Source organism: Rhineura floridana, chromosome 11 (assembly GCF_030035675.1).
Source record: "Rhineura floridana isolate rRhiFlo1 chromosome 11, rRhiFlo1.hap2, whole genome shotgun sequence".
In the NCBI taxonomy this organism is placed as follows: Eukaryota; Metazoa; Chordata; class Lepidosauria; order Squamata; family Rhineuridae; genus Rhineura; species Rhineura floridana.
The window spans coordinates 10,005,996-10,021,113 of NC_084490.1; the positions used below are offsets into that span (position 1 = coordinate 10,005,996).

General features: G+C 43.7%; 1 protein-coding gene across 1 annotated transcript; it reads left to right on the forward strand.

The window, feature by feature from the left end:
- The first annotated feature begins 8,393 nt into the window (after window positions 1–8,393).
- On the forward strand, window positions 8,394–10,571 carry LOC133367304 (vomeronasal type-2 receptor 26-like). Its single transcript, XM_061591404.1, has 2 exons — window positions 8,394–8,508; window positions 9,670–10,571. Exons 1-2 carry the CDS (start codon window positions 8,490–8,492, stop codon window positions 10,569–10,571), a joined length of 921 nt encoding a protein of 306 aa, XP_061447388.1. The 5' UTR covers window positions 8,394–8,489.
- The last annotated feature ends 4,547 nt before the right edge of the window (window positions 10,572–15,118 follow it).

Consider the following 15,118-nt stretch of genomic DNA (forward strand, 5'->3'; position numbering starts at 1 on the left):
CCTTCAAAAGATGTTCCAGGTTTCCAGACATTTCTTCAGAGTGTAAGCCCTACTCAGGCAAAAGCAAATGGTTTTATCAACGACTTCTGGGAGCAAGCATTTGACTGCCTTATTTCAGACTCCGATGTTTCCGCAGATGATGCATGTACTGGTGAGGAGAGGCTGCAAAACACACCTGGGCAGTTTTTTCAATTGAAGATGACTGGCCACAGCTACAGTATCTATAATGCTGTTTATGCAGTGGCACATGCTTTACATGTCATGTACAGGACTAGCTCCAAGTTCAGAAGAATACACAACAGAGACAAGCCAAATTCTTGGCAAGTGGAACCATGGCAGGTATCATCTCATTAGTTCCAAAGATCTATTGTAATGACTTGAGTCGGAGCATTATAGTGTCACATACAGTAAGAGGGTAAAGTTGCTCGCCTCTGTAGCAGTCTTGATGCCCCATCCACATCTACTGTAGTCCCCAATGAAGCGTCCAGTGCAACGTCTACTGCAACTTCTTGGCGACGGTTTCAGTTGTTGCAGTCTGATGACATAGATAAGGTGCTTGTGATGATGCAGCCAGTGACATGTCCTCTCGACCCTTGCCCTTCTTGGCTCATTAAAGCTTACCGAGGGGGGTTGACTGAGTGGATCCAGGGTGTGGTCAATGCATCATTGCGGGAGGGCGTGGTTCCAGCCACCCTGAAAGGTGGCGATCTGACCACTCCTGAAAAAGCCCACCCTGGACCCATTGGTCTGTGACAATTACCGACTGGTCGCAAATACCCCCCTTTTAGGGAAGGTGATTGAGAGGGTTGTGGTGCAGCAATTGCAAGTACTCTTGGATGAAACAGATTACCTTGACCCATCCCACTCTGGCTTCAGGCCTAGTTATGGTACTGAATCAGCTTTGTTCGCCCTGATGGATGACCTTTATCATGAGAAGGACAGGGGGAGTGTGGCCCTGTTACTCTTACTTGATCTTTCAGCAGCTTTTGATACCATTGATCATGGTATCCTTCTGGGCTGACTTGGTGAGATGGGTATCGGAGGCAATGTTTTACAGTGGTTCCAATCATATCTCCAGGGTCATTTTCAGAGAATAGCATTGGGTGATTTTCTTTTGGCCCCTGGCAGTTGTGCTGTAGGGTGCCATCTTGTCCCACATGTTGTTTAACGTCTATATGAAGCCCTTGGGAGCGAACATCAGGAGATTTGGAGTGAGGTGTCAGCAGTACACTGATGATACCAAGCTCTATTTCTCTGTAACATCTGAAGTGGGATAGGCTGTGTAAACCCTGGACTGCTGCCTGGACTTGGTGGTGGACTGGATGAGGGCCAATAAACTGAGTCTGAATCCTAGCAAGATGGAGGCACTTTGGATTGGTGGTTCCTGAGTTCAGATAATTGGTCAGTTACCTGCTTTGGATGGGGTCGTACTCCCTCTGAAAGAGCAGGTCCATAGTCTGGGGGTGCTCCTGGATCCATATTTTTTGTTAGATGCCCAGGTGACCTCAGTGGCTAGGAGTGCCTTTTACCAGCTTCGACTGGTAAGACAGCTGCAGCTGTTTCTGGACCGGGATAGCCTAACCACTGTTGTCCATGCACAGGTAACCTCCAGGCTGGATTACTATAATGAGCTCTGTGTGCACCACCCTTGAGGTTGGTCTGGAAGCTGCAGCTGGTGCAAAATGCAGCGGCGAGACTGCTCACTCAGGCAGGGTATTGCCAACATGTCACTCCGCTGCTGAAAGAATTGCACTGGCTGCCCATTTGCTACAAGCCCAAGTTCAAGGTTCTAGTTTTGGTGTACAAAGCCCTATACAGCTTGGGACCAGGATATCTGAAAGACCGTCTTATCCCTTATATATTCAGTCGATCACTGCACTCTGCAGGTGAGGGCCTCCTGCAGGTACCATCTTATCAGGAGGTCTGTTCTGCACAACATAGGAAATGGACCTTTAGTGTGGTGGCACCTACACTGTGGAACTCCCTACCTTTAAATGTTAGACAGGTACCATCTCTGTTATCTTTTCGGTGCCTATTGAAGACCTTCCTCTTTCAACAAGACTTTTAAGTTGTGACCTTATCCCAATCTGTTTTTGTGTTGGAATTGCTTTTTAATATGTTTTTAAACTTTTTTTAAAAAAAAACGGTATGTTTTTTAACCTTTTTTAAAAGATGTCTTTAAAGCTTTTTTAAAAAAGTTTTTAAAGTTGTTCTGTTTTAATGTATTTTAAAGTCTGTTTTTATGATACTTTCAAGTGTTTTTAGTGCTTTTCTTTGCCACGCTGGGATCCTGGTGAGAGGAAGGGTGGGATATAAATCAAGTAATAAATAGATAAATAAATTTGCATGTCTTTGGTTTCTAAATATCTTTAGAACATATGTCCGATCCCCTGGTTTCACTCATCATATTTATCTTTTTTTCTGTCATTTCCATATATTGATGCAATAATACCATACATATATTCACCCAACATTAATTCTCATGTGTGTGTTGAAACTAGCTTACTGTACAAAGATGACATTTGCATTTGTTTTTCTGCCCCCTTTGGTTCTTGCCTCTCCCTCTACTGCCATGTGGCTCCTGGAAGGTTCTCCAGAAAAAAATGTAGTGTTTCCATCTCTATGTTACTTTGTCTATCCTAGATACACTTGCTAAGGAATAAGTCACAATGAATTTTGTGGGAGTTATTTTTGAGTAGATATGCACAGAATTTGCACGTAAATCAATGACAGATATATTACTGAAAATATTTCAGTTCTTACTATGCTCTCTGTTCTATTTCTCTCACCTTGTAGCTCCATTCATTGCTTAGGAATAGCCCATTCAACAACAGTGCTGGAGACGAAGTTATGCTTAATGACCATGGAGAATTGGTAGCTGGATTTGATATTACAAACATGGTCACTTTCCCAAATAACTCCTATGCCCGAGTCAAAGTGGGAAGGCTGGACCCTGAGGCTGCTCCTGATGAAGTGCTAACCATAAATGAGGAGAGACTTGAGTGGCATAGAGAATTGTCTCAGGTGTGGAAATCTGCCACTGTGTCGCAAACGACAACATTCATTTTCATTAGTTGAGGGCATTCTATGTAAGAGAAATAAATGGAAACTATTGTTTATATATGCAATGCATTATTAACTAATTGAATGCATTGGGTTGATATAATGAGGCATCTGTCTGGGTTTTGAGAAAGATATACTATAGGTTTGGCCAAGTATAGAGATTTTTCTCTTCATTTTTTCTTTATTAGTAAAGCACATTTTCTTCCCCCACCCCAATTAAATGCAAAATCCTTCATTTATTCAAGAAGAATCCCCCCCACCTTGCTGATCGGGGGGGAGGTGTGTTGTGGGACATGTAAGATGAGGCAATGGGCCAGAAGCAGCCTGGAGGGCACAGACTGTACACTTCTAGGAAATACAAATAGAAAAAAGAAATAGAGAAGAAGGCATAGTGATCAAAGAATGTCCATGGTGCATACAGTATGTACAAAATGCAACTCAAGGTATATACAATACTCAAGGTCTGTTGGGGATCATGTATACTGGCCAGAGAATATAGAAAATTCAAACAATACATGCCTGTTGGCTATTATGCATAATGACTGGACTAAGTTCAGAATTCGGGCAATATATTCACATTGCCCAAGACCTGTTTAAGATTATGTGTACTGGCTAGGAAATGTGCACAATTCCTTCTTTATGGCATGTTAATGGGCACATTCTCCATGAGACCTGGTGAATGTGCACAGTGGCTAGTTATTATGCACCTTAAATACAAAATAAAAACCACATTTCTTTAAAAAAAGAAATCACCGACTAAGTATGACACAACTTGTTAATTAAGGCTGAGCACCTCATGCGTCTGAAGCCTGAGCCAAAATGGCCTGTCTAGTGGGTTTGGGGCCTCAGCTGAGTCAGGTTGCGACAGCCACATATCACTATGAGTCGATGACCCAGAGTGATCCAGGGCTATTAGGGGGTGGGGCATCAGGCAGGAAAAAGAGGAAGGTATCAGGTGGGAGAAGGCAGACCCGTGGTGCTTCTTACTCCCTGAGCCCCACAGGATTGATGGCACCACATTTATTTAGTTAGTTAGTTAGTTAGTTAGTTCTGTTTGTTGATTTCCAAACTCTCTCTCTCTCTCTCTCTCTCCCCCACCCTTCCAGGGCAGCACCATAGGAGCAGTGAAATAGCTGTTAAGCACAGGCATAGATCTTGGGGAGGGAGGGATGCTGATTTGCAAGTGGCTTTCTTGCAACATTGCTGCCTCCGCTCAAGAGCTGTTGAGTGGTGACACTGATCCTGTGGGATGGCGTGTTGTAAATTAACACAATGACCTTGAAACTGGTGAGGTAGGCATCCACTGCAACATGCTGATTCTGGTGGCTAAGATAGTGTAGATACTTTAGTCTATCGTGTCTTGCTCTTTCTCCTGTGCATGGAAAGATGGCCTCAGGTGGGTAGCTAGCTCTACGTAGTGGTTGAAGGCAAAAAGAGCTCTGTTTGATTTTGCAGGGACTTTCTGCTCTCTGCAGCTCCTTGCTACAGTTCTCTTTCTGCCTACACCAAAGATGATTGACTTTGCTCTCTGCTCTCTTGGTTCAAGCCGGCACCTTTCTGTGTTTGTTTGTTCTGTTGTTGGGTCTTCCCTTCTGTTTCAGGGTGTGGCTACACACACACACACACACACACACACACACACACACACACACACACACACAATTGTGATGAACAAAACAGAGGTTTTTATTGTATTACCAAAACGTTTCAGCTTCCGCCTTCATCCGCTGTTAACATACACATGCTGTTACCAAGGTGGCAGTTATAGAGCTTTGAGGATGGAATGCTCAGAGGGGCTTCACTGGCAGAAGCTAAGTAATGCTAAGTAATTAAGTAAGTAAGTAAGTAAGTAAGTAAAGAGAGGCACTGCAGCTTCAACCGCAAGGGAGGGAAGCCTTCCCTCCCCAAGCGAAGGTCTCATCGCAACATCAGGTGCTAGATAGTGGCTTTCCCACTTCAAGCCCTGGAGGCTCCAGAGTGACAGGTGCCGGCTCCCCCCCCATGCCAGCTGCTGCGGCCCCATTCGTGGTGAAATAGTCTCTCCCCCAATTAGTTCTTACCACCTCACCGGGGGCTGCAACAGGTCTAGCAGAACAGCATCTCAGCCACCAACAGCCATCTGGCAACCTATTTCCACACCGTACCTTCACATCTTAGGCCACAACAGGCCCAATGTAGCCGCTCACAGCTACCAACAGCCACCTTGCCACTTGTGCATCCCCCCCCCCACCCATTCTCAGCTCAAGCTGCACAGGCCTAATGGAGCTGTTTGAGGCCACCAACAGGCACCTCATCACTAGCGCCCTCCCCCACTGTGGATCCTCAGCTCAGACCGTGGCAGGCCCTATGGAGATGTCTACGGCCACCACCTGCCATCTGGCAACCTGCCCTCCTATAGTCTCACAGCATTGCCACCCCGATAAGTCCCACACTGTAGGTAGCTCCCAATGGGGAAAGCAATAACAAAAACTGTGGTTCCCGCCAAGAAGGCCAAACTGCTCCTGCCCATTCAAGGCCACCAGAGCCAGCTTATAGCCCGTCCCTCCAGTGGCAGGCAGGAGGCTGCTGAGGCACATTTTCAACCAGGCAGGGTATTATCTGAGGACTCATACTCAAAAATGAATAGGATGTAATGTAATGCATGGAAGGATGATGTCAGTACAGGGAGAGCTGCTGCAAAAGACACCCACAGCTCAACTTGTAGATTGCAAAGAGACCAGGAACCCCTCTCTGGGGAGGAAGGGGGGCAACCCGCTCCTCCCTTAAACTACATTTTCTCTGCTACATCTTCTCCTGAGGTCTTCTCAGGATTTCAAGAAGCCCTCAGACAGCACCCATCCCTGCAGGAGCCTGGAAGGGTTTTTTTTTCACAACCTCAATGTTGTCATGCTCAGCCACAGTTTTAACCATTGATGCTACAACAGTTGAAGGAACAACTGAAGGAATCCCTTCTAGTGGATTTGGCCAGAGACCTATTGGCTTCTTCAGTTCCTATGCAACTTCCTGGAGAAGATACAGGTGCTGCTAGACCGTCCACCCAGATGTGATCCCAGGTCACAGCGGGGACAGGATTCCAACCCACCATGTGCATCTTCAGTCACAAGACCACCGCCACCCAACCATGTATCACCAGATCCTCATGCAGCTACTCAGGGCAGACCAGAGCGTTAACCCAGAGAATGAGTTGATTGTGTAGGATGAAGAAGAGTGGAGTGGGGATTGGAAAGCCACAGAGGTCTCTACCAACAGAATCTTCCAAGAAGCTCACTTTCTTTCCCTCCAGTTCAAAGCAATGGAAGCACTGAGTCTGAATTCCCCAGAAGAGCAGCATCTAGCCCAACTACGACCCTATCTGGACAGGGAGAACCTTGCCACAGTTATCCATGCTGTGGTAACCTCTAGATTGGACTACTGTAATGCACTCTACGTAGGGTTACCTCTGAAGACGGTTCGGAAACTTCAGCTGGTGCAGAATGCTGCGGCCAGAGTTCTTACTGGGATTAAAAAATATGATCATATAACCCCTGTCCTGGCCCAGCTGCACTGGCTATCAATATGTTTCTGGGCAAGATTCAAAGTGTTGGTTCTTACCTATAAAGCCCTTAACGGCATTGGACCGCAATACCTGGTGGAACGCCTCTCCCGCTCTATACCTGCCCGTTCACTACGTTTGACATCGAAGGCCCTTCTCTGGGTTCCAATGCATATGGAGGCCCGGAGAGTAATAACCAGAGCTAGTGCCTTCTCAGTGGTGGCCCCCGAGTTATGGAACGCCCTCCCTGATGAAATACGCCTGGCGCCTTCTTTATTATCTTTTCGGCGCCAGGTAAAGACCTACCTCTTTGCCCAGGCATTTTAATTTAATTTTATTTTAATTTGTCTTTGTCTTGATTTTGTTTCTATATTTTACAGTGTATTGTTATCATGTTTACTGTATTTTAATCTGTTTTTACCTTTTGTACACCGCCCTGAGAGCTAGAAAGCTATAGGGCGGTTTAAAAAAATCTAATAAAATAAATAAATAAATAAATAAAATCTAGAGTGTCTGTCATGTGTCTACTCACCTTCAGGGTGTTGTTTCTTGTGGCCATTACCTTGGCTCAAAGAGTGTCTGAGCTGAATGCTCTGTCTGTTGACAAGCGTGACTGTGTGTTTCATAAGGATAGGGTCATTTTCTGCACTGTCCCCTCCTTCCATCCTAAAGTGCTGTCTAGCGTTCACTGTCAACAAGAATTTGTGCTTCCTTCTTTTTGCCCTAACCCAGTGCACCCCACAGAGAATGTGTGACACTCACTGTCTTCTTAGGGTGAGAAGAGCCTAAAAGTGTATATCACAAAAACAAAACGCTTCTACCAAACAGATAGCTTGTTTGTGTCCTTTCACCCAGATTCATTAGGTAAGAAGGTTTATACCTGGACACTAGCCAGGTGGATTAAAGCATGCATTACCTTGGCATATGCCTCCCTAAAGCTGATCTGTCTGGCCAAGATAGTGGCCCACTCCACTAGGGTGGCAGCCACATCAGCAGCATTTTCCCACAATGCCCCTCTCCTAGAAATCTGCAAAGTGGCTACATGGGCTACTCTTAACACGTTTATCAAACATTACAAAATAAATACTTATATGTCCACTGAGGCGGCCTTTGGGACGAGAGTGCTACAGCACGTTTTCCCACAACACTAATGTTTTTACAGCCCAGCTAGGTTCCTTCCCTACATGGATCAGCTTTGATATGTCCCACCTGAGGTCATCATTCCATGCACAGGAGAAGAGACATTTGGTCTTGCCATGAAACAGTCTTCTCTGTGCATGTCAAAGATAACCTCAGGGCCACTCCCTAATAGGGCTGGGCTGCCATCATTTCTGTGTGTGTGCCTTTAGCAAAGAGTGTGTGAGTGCTGTTTGTTTTTCTTCAGCAGCTCCCTGTTGTCACTGTTTTATCTTTTACTTGTCTAGTTGGTTTATCATTAAGAACTGTAGCAAGGACCTGCAGAGAGCAAGAAGTCCCTGCAAAATTGAACTCTTTCTGCCTTCAACAGCTAGGCTGAGCTAGCTATCTATCTGACATCATCTTTAACATGCACAGAGAAGACTGTTTCACGGTAAGACCAAATGTCTCTTTTAAAGTCATTTTCAAGGTAATGAAAACAATGTAATGTTGGATTGGCCAAAGATATATATTTTCACAGGTTTTCCTGTTATTGCAATAACAAATGTTGCCCATATTTAAATCCATCAAACCTTTCTTTACTGATCTTTATTGGTAAAGTAAAATAATCCCTAATTCAGTGCAAAATCCTTTGTTTGTTGAAGAACAGGTGCCTCCCTTCTCCTTATGCAATGAGCAATGCTACCCTGGGTACAGCAGGAAAAAGAAGGAAGGGAAGAAATTTTGTTGCTATGATTGTTCTCCATGTCCAGAAAATATGATTTCAAGCCAAGAGGGTAGGAATAATATTTACGTTTCTAATGAAAGATAAGGACATTTCTTTGAGAATGGTGCATGAGAGTAGTTCTTAACCCAGCATGCTGATATGCACACAATGTTTGACTGGCTGGCTGGCTAATAATAATAATACATGTAAACACACAAGCTGGCTGCGTCTTACTGATTGTGGGTAGCAACTGGATAATAATAATAATGATAATAATAATTCAAAAAGCTGTGGCTAAATCCACATTAAGCTGCCCACATTGAATACCAAATGGAATAGAAAAAGAATAAGCAATTAAACATGTCAAAAATCCATTATGAGCCAATAAGGAAAAAGGACAGTCTGGAGTATGCAAAAAAGGTGCACCAAAATCCAATTGAGGAGCACCCAGAAATCCTGCTAAAACCCCAAAAGACAACTAGCAGCCCAAGGGTAGGTGGGTGGTATGCTGAAAAGCATGAAGAGGAAGAGATCAGGACATCACACATCTTATAAAGGGAGCATCAGCCCCAAGATGATCACCCACTATACTGAAGAATCAGGAATACCAACACTGATGGCTCTAGAATGCCTTAAGCTTGGGTCTGTTTATTTGTTATTTTCTTTAACAAAATTTATATACTACTTGACTGGAATAAAATCTCAAAGCAGTTTACCAACACACACACACACACCCCTTCAACATGTCTAGACAGAACTTTCTAATGAAAAAAATATTTAAGCAGGCATCAGAAAGAGTACTGGGAAGATGACTGCCTAATGTCACAAGGAAGGGAGTTCTGGAGGGTGTTTGAAGCTTCCTGAAGTAGTGAGAAAAAGGGGGGAGGGGATAGAAAAAGCAGAAGGCGGGAAATGAAATGAATATTAGCTCCTTATGTTGATATTCGCTACTCCTTCTGATTTCCTGACAGCAGGTCTTTGTCACTAGAAAAGTTGAAATTAACCCATTTCTAGTATCTTCAAATATCCTGCTGCACCACAACACCTTAGTCACTTAGACCACAGGATTTTCCACATAATCATAAAATGAATGAGATTTAATTTCTTGATATGCTCTTAGGTCATAAGTCAGGGATGCAGGTACTGATTTAGGTAGATTCATAGAAAGGTTCTTTTTCTTATTGCTAACCATTATGTTATCTTTACAGGATACATATCTTCTTTTTTTCAGATTTGGATTACTGTACCAGATGCCCAGAAGATCACTTTCCAAATCACCGCAAAGATGAGTGCATTCCCAAGATCCAAAGTTTCCTATCTTTTGAAGAGGCATTAGGTGTTACTTTAGCTTCTTTGTCTCTTCTGTTCTCTCTGATCACAGCTCTGGTGCTTACAGTCTTCATTAAGCAAAAGGACACTCCCATTGTCAAAGCCAACAACCGAAGCCTCACCTACCTTCTCCTCACTTCTCTCCTCCTCTCCTTCCTCTGTTCTTTGCTATTCATCGGACAACCCAATAAGGTCACCTGCCTCCTCAGACAAACAGCTTTTGGCATCATCTTCTCCGTTGCTGTTTCTTCCATTTTGGCTAAAACAATTACAGTGGTTGTGGCTTTCATGGCCTCTAAGCCAGGAAACATTTTCCGGAAATGGGTGGGGAAGAGATTGGCACATTCTATTGTCTTGTGCAGCTCTCTTGTTCAAGTTGGAATTTGTGCAGTTTGGTTGGCTTCTTTCCCCCCATTCCCAGATTTGGACATGCATTCAGTGTCTGGAGAAATCATAGTTGAATGTAATGAAGGGTCAGTCACCATGTTCTATTGTGTCTTGGGCTACATGGGCTTTCTGGCCACTGTCAGTTTCACTGTAGCTTTCCTAGCCAGGAAGTTGCCAGACAGTTTTAATGAAGCCAAATTCATCACTTTCAGCATGTTGGTCTTCTGTAGTGTTTGGGTCTCCTTTGTTCCTTCCTACCTCAGCACGAAAGGAAAATACATGGTGGCTGTGGAGATCTTCTGCATCTTGTCATCCGGTGCAGGGTTACTGGTTTGCATCTTTTCCCCTAAATGCTACATTATTGTGCTCAGGCCTGATTTGAACAAAAAGGAGCAGCTAATAAGGAGAAAACATTAATGTTTCAAATATTCAACCTATTTGCATTAGGAGACAGGGAAATAAAGAAGGAAGACAAAAACAACACCAACTTAAGCATTTTAATTAGGAACGATGAGTTGTGAAATTTACAAAAAACCAAATCAATTTAAATACAATATTTTCCACATGCAAAATAGTTGTGTAAACTAAATAACAGTGACTAGGAAGTAAATGTATATCTTACAAGTCATCCTACCATAATGATCTGGACTGTTAATAATGTCTAATGTGCAGTGATTCCTCTGCAAACTTGCAGAGGAACTTGTCACTTGAAATTCCCTCAGATATGTTACTTTCAAAAGCCAAGATTACTAAGTTTGTTTTTCTGTGATGAAGCATTGAACACATATATGGTGTCAACACATGTATCAAAATTGAGAATGAATTTTCACACATGGCACTAGATGCACCAAAGGTGAGTTCTGCAGCATGCAAAGTGTACACATGTGGAAACCCTTCCTTGTACAGGTACAATGTTTTAGTAAGCTCGTGAACCATGAATTCAGTTCTCCTGAGGCAGCTGCTTCCTGAAACAAACTACCCTGGTTTCCTATGCCATGGCAGGAAAGCAATTAAGAGAGGTTTCACTTTAAAAATTGAATTAATACCTATAAACATCACTTTTCATAAGGAAATGCTTGACAGTATGTCACATAGGAACTATAGATTCTCCAGGTGCTAGAACTTACTGTACAAGCACACTATCTCTGCTCTATAGAAAGGCCCTGGGTCAGCCAGCTAACACTGCTTCTGATGGATCTACTAGCAGATGTCACACTCCCTGTTTTGGTAGTGCATAAGTTGTCATGAGAAAAGATAAATAAGATGATTTTTTTTCTGTATAATGATTTGCACAGTTGGGTGGAGGTTTAAAACTGTTGCAACTGTCATAAGGATGACTTATGGTCCTTCCAGGCAGAGACAATAACCACTTTACACGGGTATTTCGAGTCCAAGGCACTCTGAGTTTTATTGCAATAAAGGCACACCATGTATCACACAAGGGGTGAGGTAAGATGGAGCACGCCCACCCCTTCAAGCAGAAGGCTTTTTATACCTTTCACAGTTACACAAGTTAATTTCATTAGAGCCCCTCTTCCTTTTGCATTGCTTCACCACCCCTGCTTTGTTTATTAGTTCCCCTTTTTCCCAACTGTTAACATTTCTACTTCTTAGCACAGTAGTAGATTCTTTTGCCTTGCTAACCACACTGTTTCTCAAACACATTGTGGTTTTGCATCACAAGCTTTAAGACAAATGGTTTCCAGGCAGTTAAACATCTTAAGCAAGTTCCCTTAAGTCATTAGGACTTTGCACAATCCTAAAGCATTGGACTGTTATTCTTGCAAATAGTATTCATAAGGAGATACTATGGACTACCAAGGGCTAAATTTTTCTTATTTCTTATTTTTCTTAACACAACTAAAGCTCTGGCCATACTCTACTCTTCAAAACCATTTTGAAATGGAACCAGGTTGAAAGGATATATTTTTAAAGTTTTAAACAAGCTAGGGAAGAAATGCCTCCCAGACTTGTACGCACACACAAACAATATTCCAGCTTCCCATTGCTTTGGCTAAGTTACTAAGGTCTCATTAGGCTTCCTAGGCCTTGGAGAGCCAGCACACTCACCTCTCTGCTTCTTCTTAGGTTCTTCTCCCTGATTACATCCTCCATACCCTCTACTGATTTCAAGTTCTTGCTAAAACACATAATCCTGGGTACCTGATAAGGGATCCTGAACCCATCTCTAAAATCTTCCAATAAGAACTCACCATCCTACAATGTTGGGATAATCCTTCAACAAAACTTGTAAAACTGCTAATTTAATGGGGCTGGGGCATATGGAGCATTCATGTCTGAAGCTACATGGGTTCCTGCCACATTGTCCCCTGGAACTATATTCCCAACATAGTAAGTGGAGTTGAACCACCTGGCCCATGCTAGCACGGGCCATGTTTGTATATTGCTATTTAGACACCAAGTGATCTGTCCCCCGCTATGAACCTGGACCCTGAGATCAACTGTAGCCAAGGTTCTGGCTCCTGCCTATCCCACCTAAGGCTGGAAAGACCACCTGCATCCTAAATGCCTCATCATATACCACCCATGCCCCACCCATGTTAATTCATTACAAACCACTAATATTATATTGATATATTTCATCAGGATTGCTCCTTTAGAGGGTGGTTTTCTAGAACCACTGCTTGAAAAGCATTGCAGGTTGCTCATTCACAAGTGGCTTTCCTGTGGAGGAATGCAGAAACTGAAGTCATCTCCTACAAGTCCTAGAAATCTCTTGCACCCCCCCCATTTTCTTGACACCTGAGACCCACTGGATCAACAGTGACCATTGTAGAAATGGCACTAGCCTCATATACCGTATGTCCAGTACCTTGCTCTGGGACTCAGTATTGCTAAGTCCATTGGGGGGTGGGTGGAGGAGTGAAGAATTTATTCCTAAAAATATCTAATTTCCAATAAACAAAAAAGTTCTGACACATCCAAACTTTGTGCCTCCTTTTCTTCTTTTTTATTAATTGTATGACAACAAATACAGATCAATAAACAAATACACATTCTCCCCCCCGTTGGGTCATCACCTATCTGCATCAATCTTTTTCATACATGAAGAAACAGAGTCATGCAAAATACATTATGAATGTCATTCCTTCTTTCAGTGGGGGCATGTTTACCTCCACCCACACCTTACCTTCAAAGGGGACTTGGGTTGGTTTTGCCTAAGTAGTTGTGGGGGCACGTGGTCTCTCCTCAGCCAATTGGGAAGGTTGGGGGAGCATGGTTTATAAACCAGCTCTGATCAACTCTCCCTCTTGACAGTTTGAGCTCTGCTAGTTGCTGCTTAAGAGCTGAATAGGAATTTGGGGTGGGGGTCCCTTTCATTTTTTTCCTACTCCACACTGTTGGGTTTAATTAATTTGGCTTATGGACTGGTATAGCTAGCCTTTGGCAGATGAGGAGGTTGGGGGGAGAATTTGAGGTATACTGAGGCATTCTGGGGACAAGGTCACCCTTTGGGAATCTCACAGTGCTTTATGCCTGGGGGGGAACCAGGGGTTGCCCTTTGTGACTTGACTCACTCACACATTCCAGTGAACACAAGTACAGTGGAGCCCAGATGCACCAGTTGGGCATATACCCAAGGCTCATTAAGCAGGGAGGGAGGACGTTCTTCCCCATTCTTGGCCAGGGAGCCACAGCCGATGGCTGGTTACATGTCCAGAGGTCAGGAGGGTTGATGCCCTACCAGATAGTTCAAGCCTCACCTGCCTGCACATTTGGATTTGGTCAAATTTGATTATGGTGTTCCTGCATTATGAGAAGGGCGTGTTTGCCGCCACCCATAGTTCTTTAGAAGGCTCGGGAACATTCTGGATATGTTTAAAATGGGTCAGGTGGGCTGGTTCAATCAATGAGGGGGAGCAATTTGTAGGCTTATAAGCCAGCTCTTCCTCCTTTTTCACGCCTTTCTTTGCCTTGCGGCACCCCCCCCTTGTCAGTATGGGCCTTTGCTAGTCACCAAATATTGGCGCTGAGTAGGAATTTTTTGGGGGGGATCCTGATTTCAGAATCCCCTTGGTTTTGCCTACTCCATACTGCTTGGGTTTTTTAATTCAATTGGCCATTATGGGGGGGGGTTGTCCTGCGTTGGCTGGCATGGAATTTGGGCAGGTGAGGAAGGTGAGGATATAAAGAAGGTAACTGAGGCATATTAATTGAGGGCACTCACCAGAGAACCAATGGTCATGCGTGGCTTGTGGGGATCTGGGACTGTCAGTGTGGAACCAACTTGCGCATCAGGGTGAATGCCTGTACAGCGGGGCCAGGATGCAGAGGTTGGAACCATGTGATTGGCTCTACCAGCAAGGAGGGTTAATTTCACCCATTTTCATTGCTGTGGAGTCAAGGTAGGTTCTGACTTACATGCCCAGACAAACTGGAGGATAGATTACCTCCCAGTTAGTTATCCTCACCTGCCCGAAGTAAGTTCAATTCGGCTATTGGATTATAATTGGAAAGCTTTATGTTGTTATATTTGAATAAATATAACATTATTCCAGATCTGTGTCACGAGTCTTCTTTGGTGTGGTGGCAAATTTGGTTTACATGGGCTGCAGGTCCTCCAAAATCTGTTATATTTTTAATAAATATAACATTCATCCAAGCTATGCCTTTGAGTCTTCTTTGAGGGTGTGGGGAAAAATATGATTATCTTCTGATAGAATGGAATTCCATACACTTCCCTTCTCATACTTGTATTTTGTTCATGCGAGAAAAGATGCAGCAAGCTACAAGTGCTGCAGATAACAGCACAGCGCTGGCAGTGCTGTGGATTCATGACCCTTTATATACCCTAGAACTCCCTCTTAATATAGATGGGACTTTCTTCACTACTTCCCACTGTGAAGACAAAATCACCTCCTGTGTCATGTACAGGTGCTAAAAGTGCCATTGTCAGGGTCAGAGCATGCAGGAACTCACTGGAATACCTTCATCTGGAACAG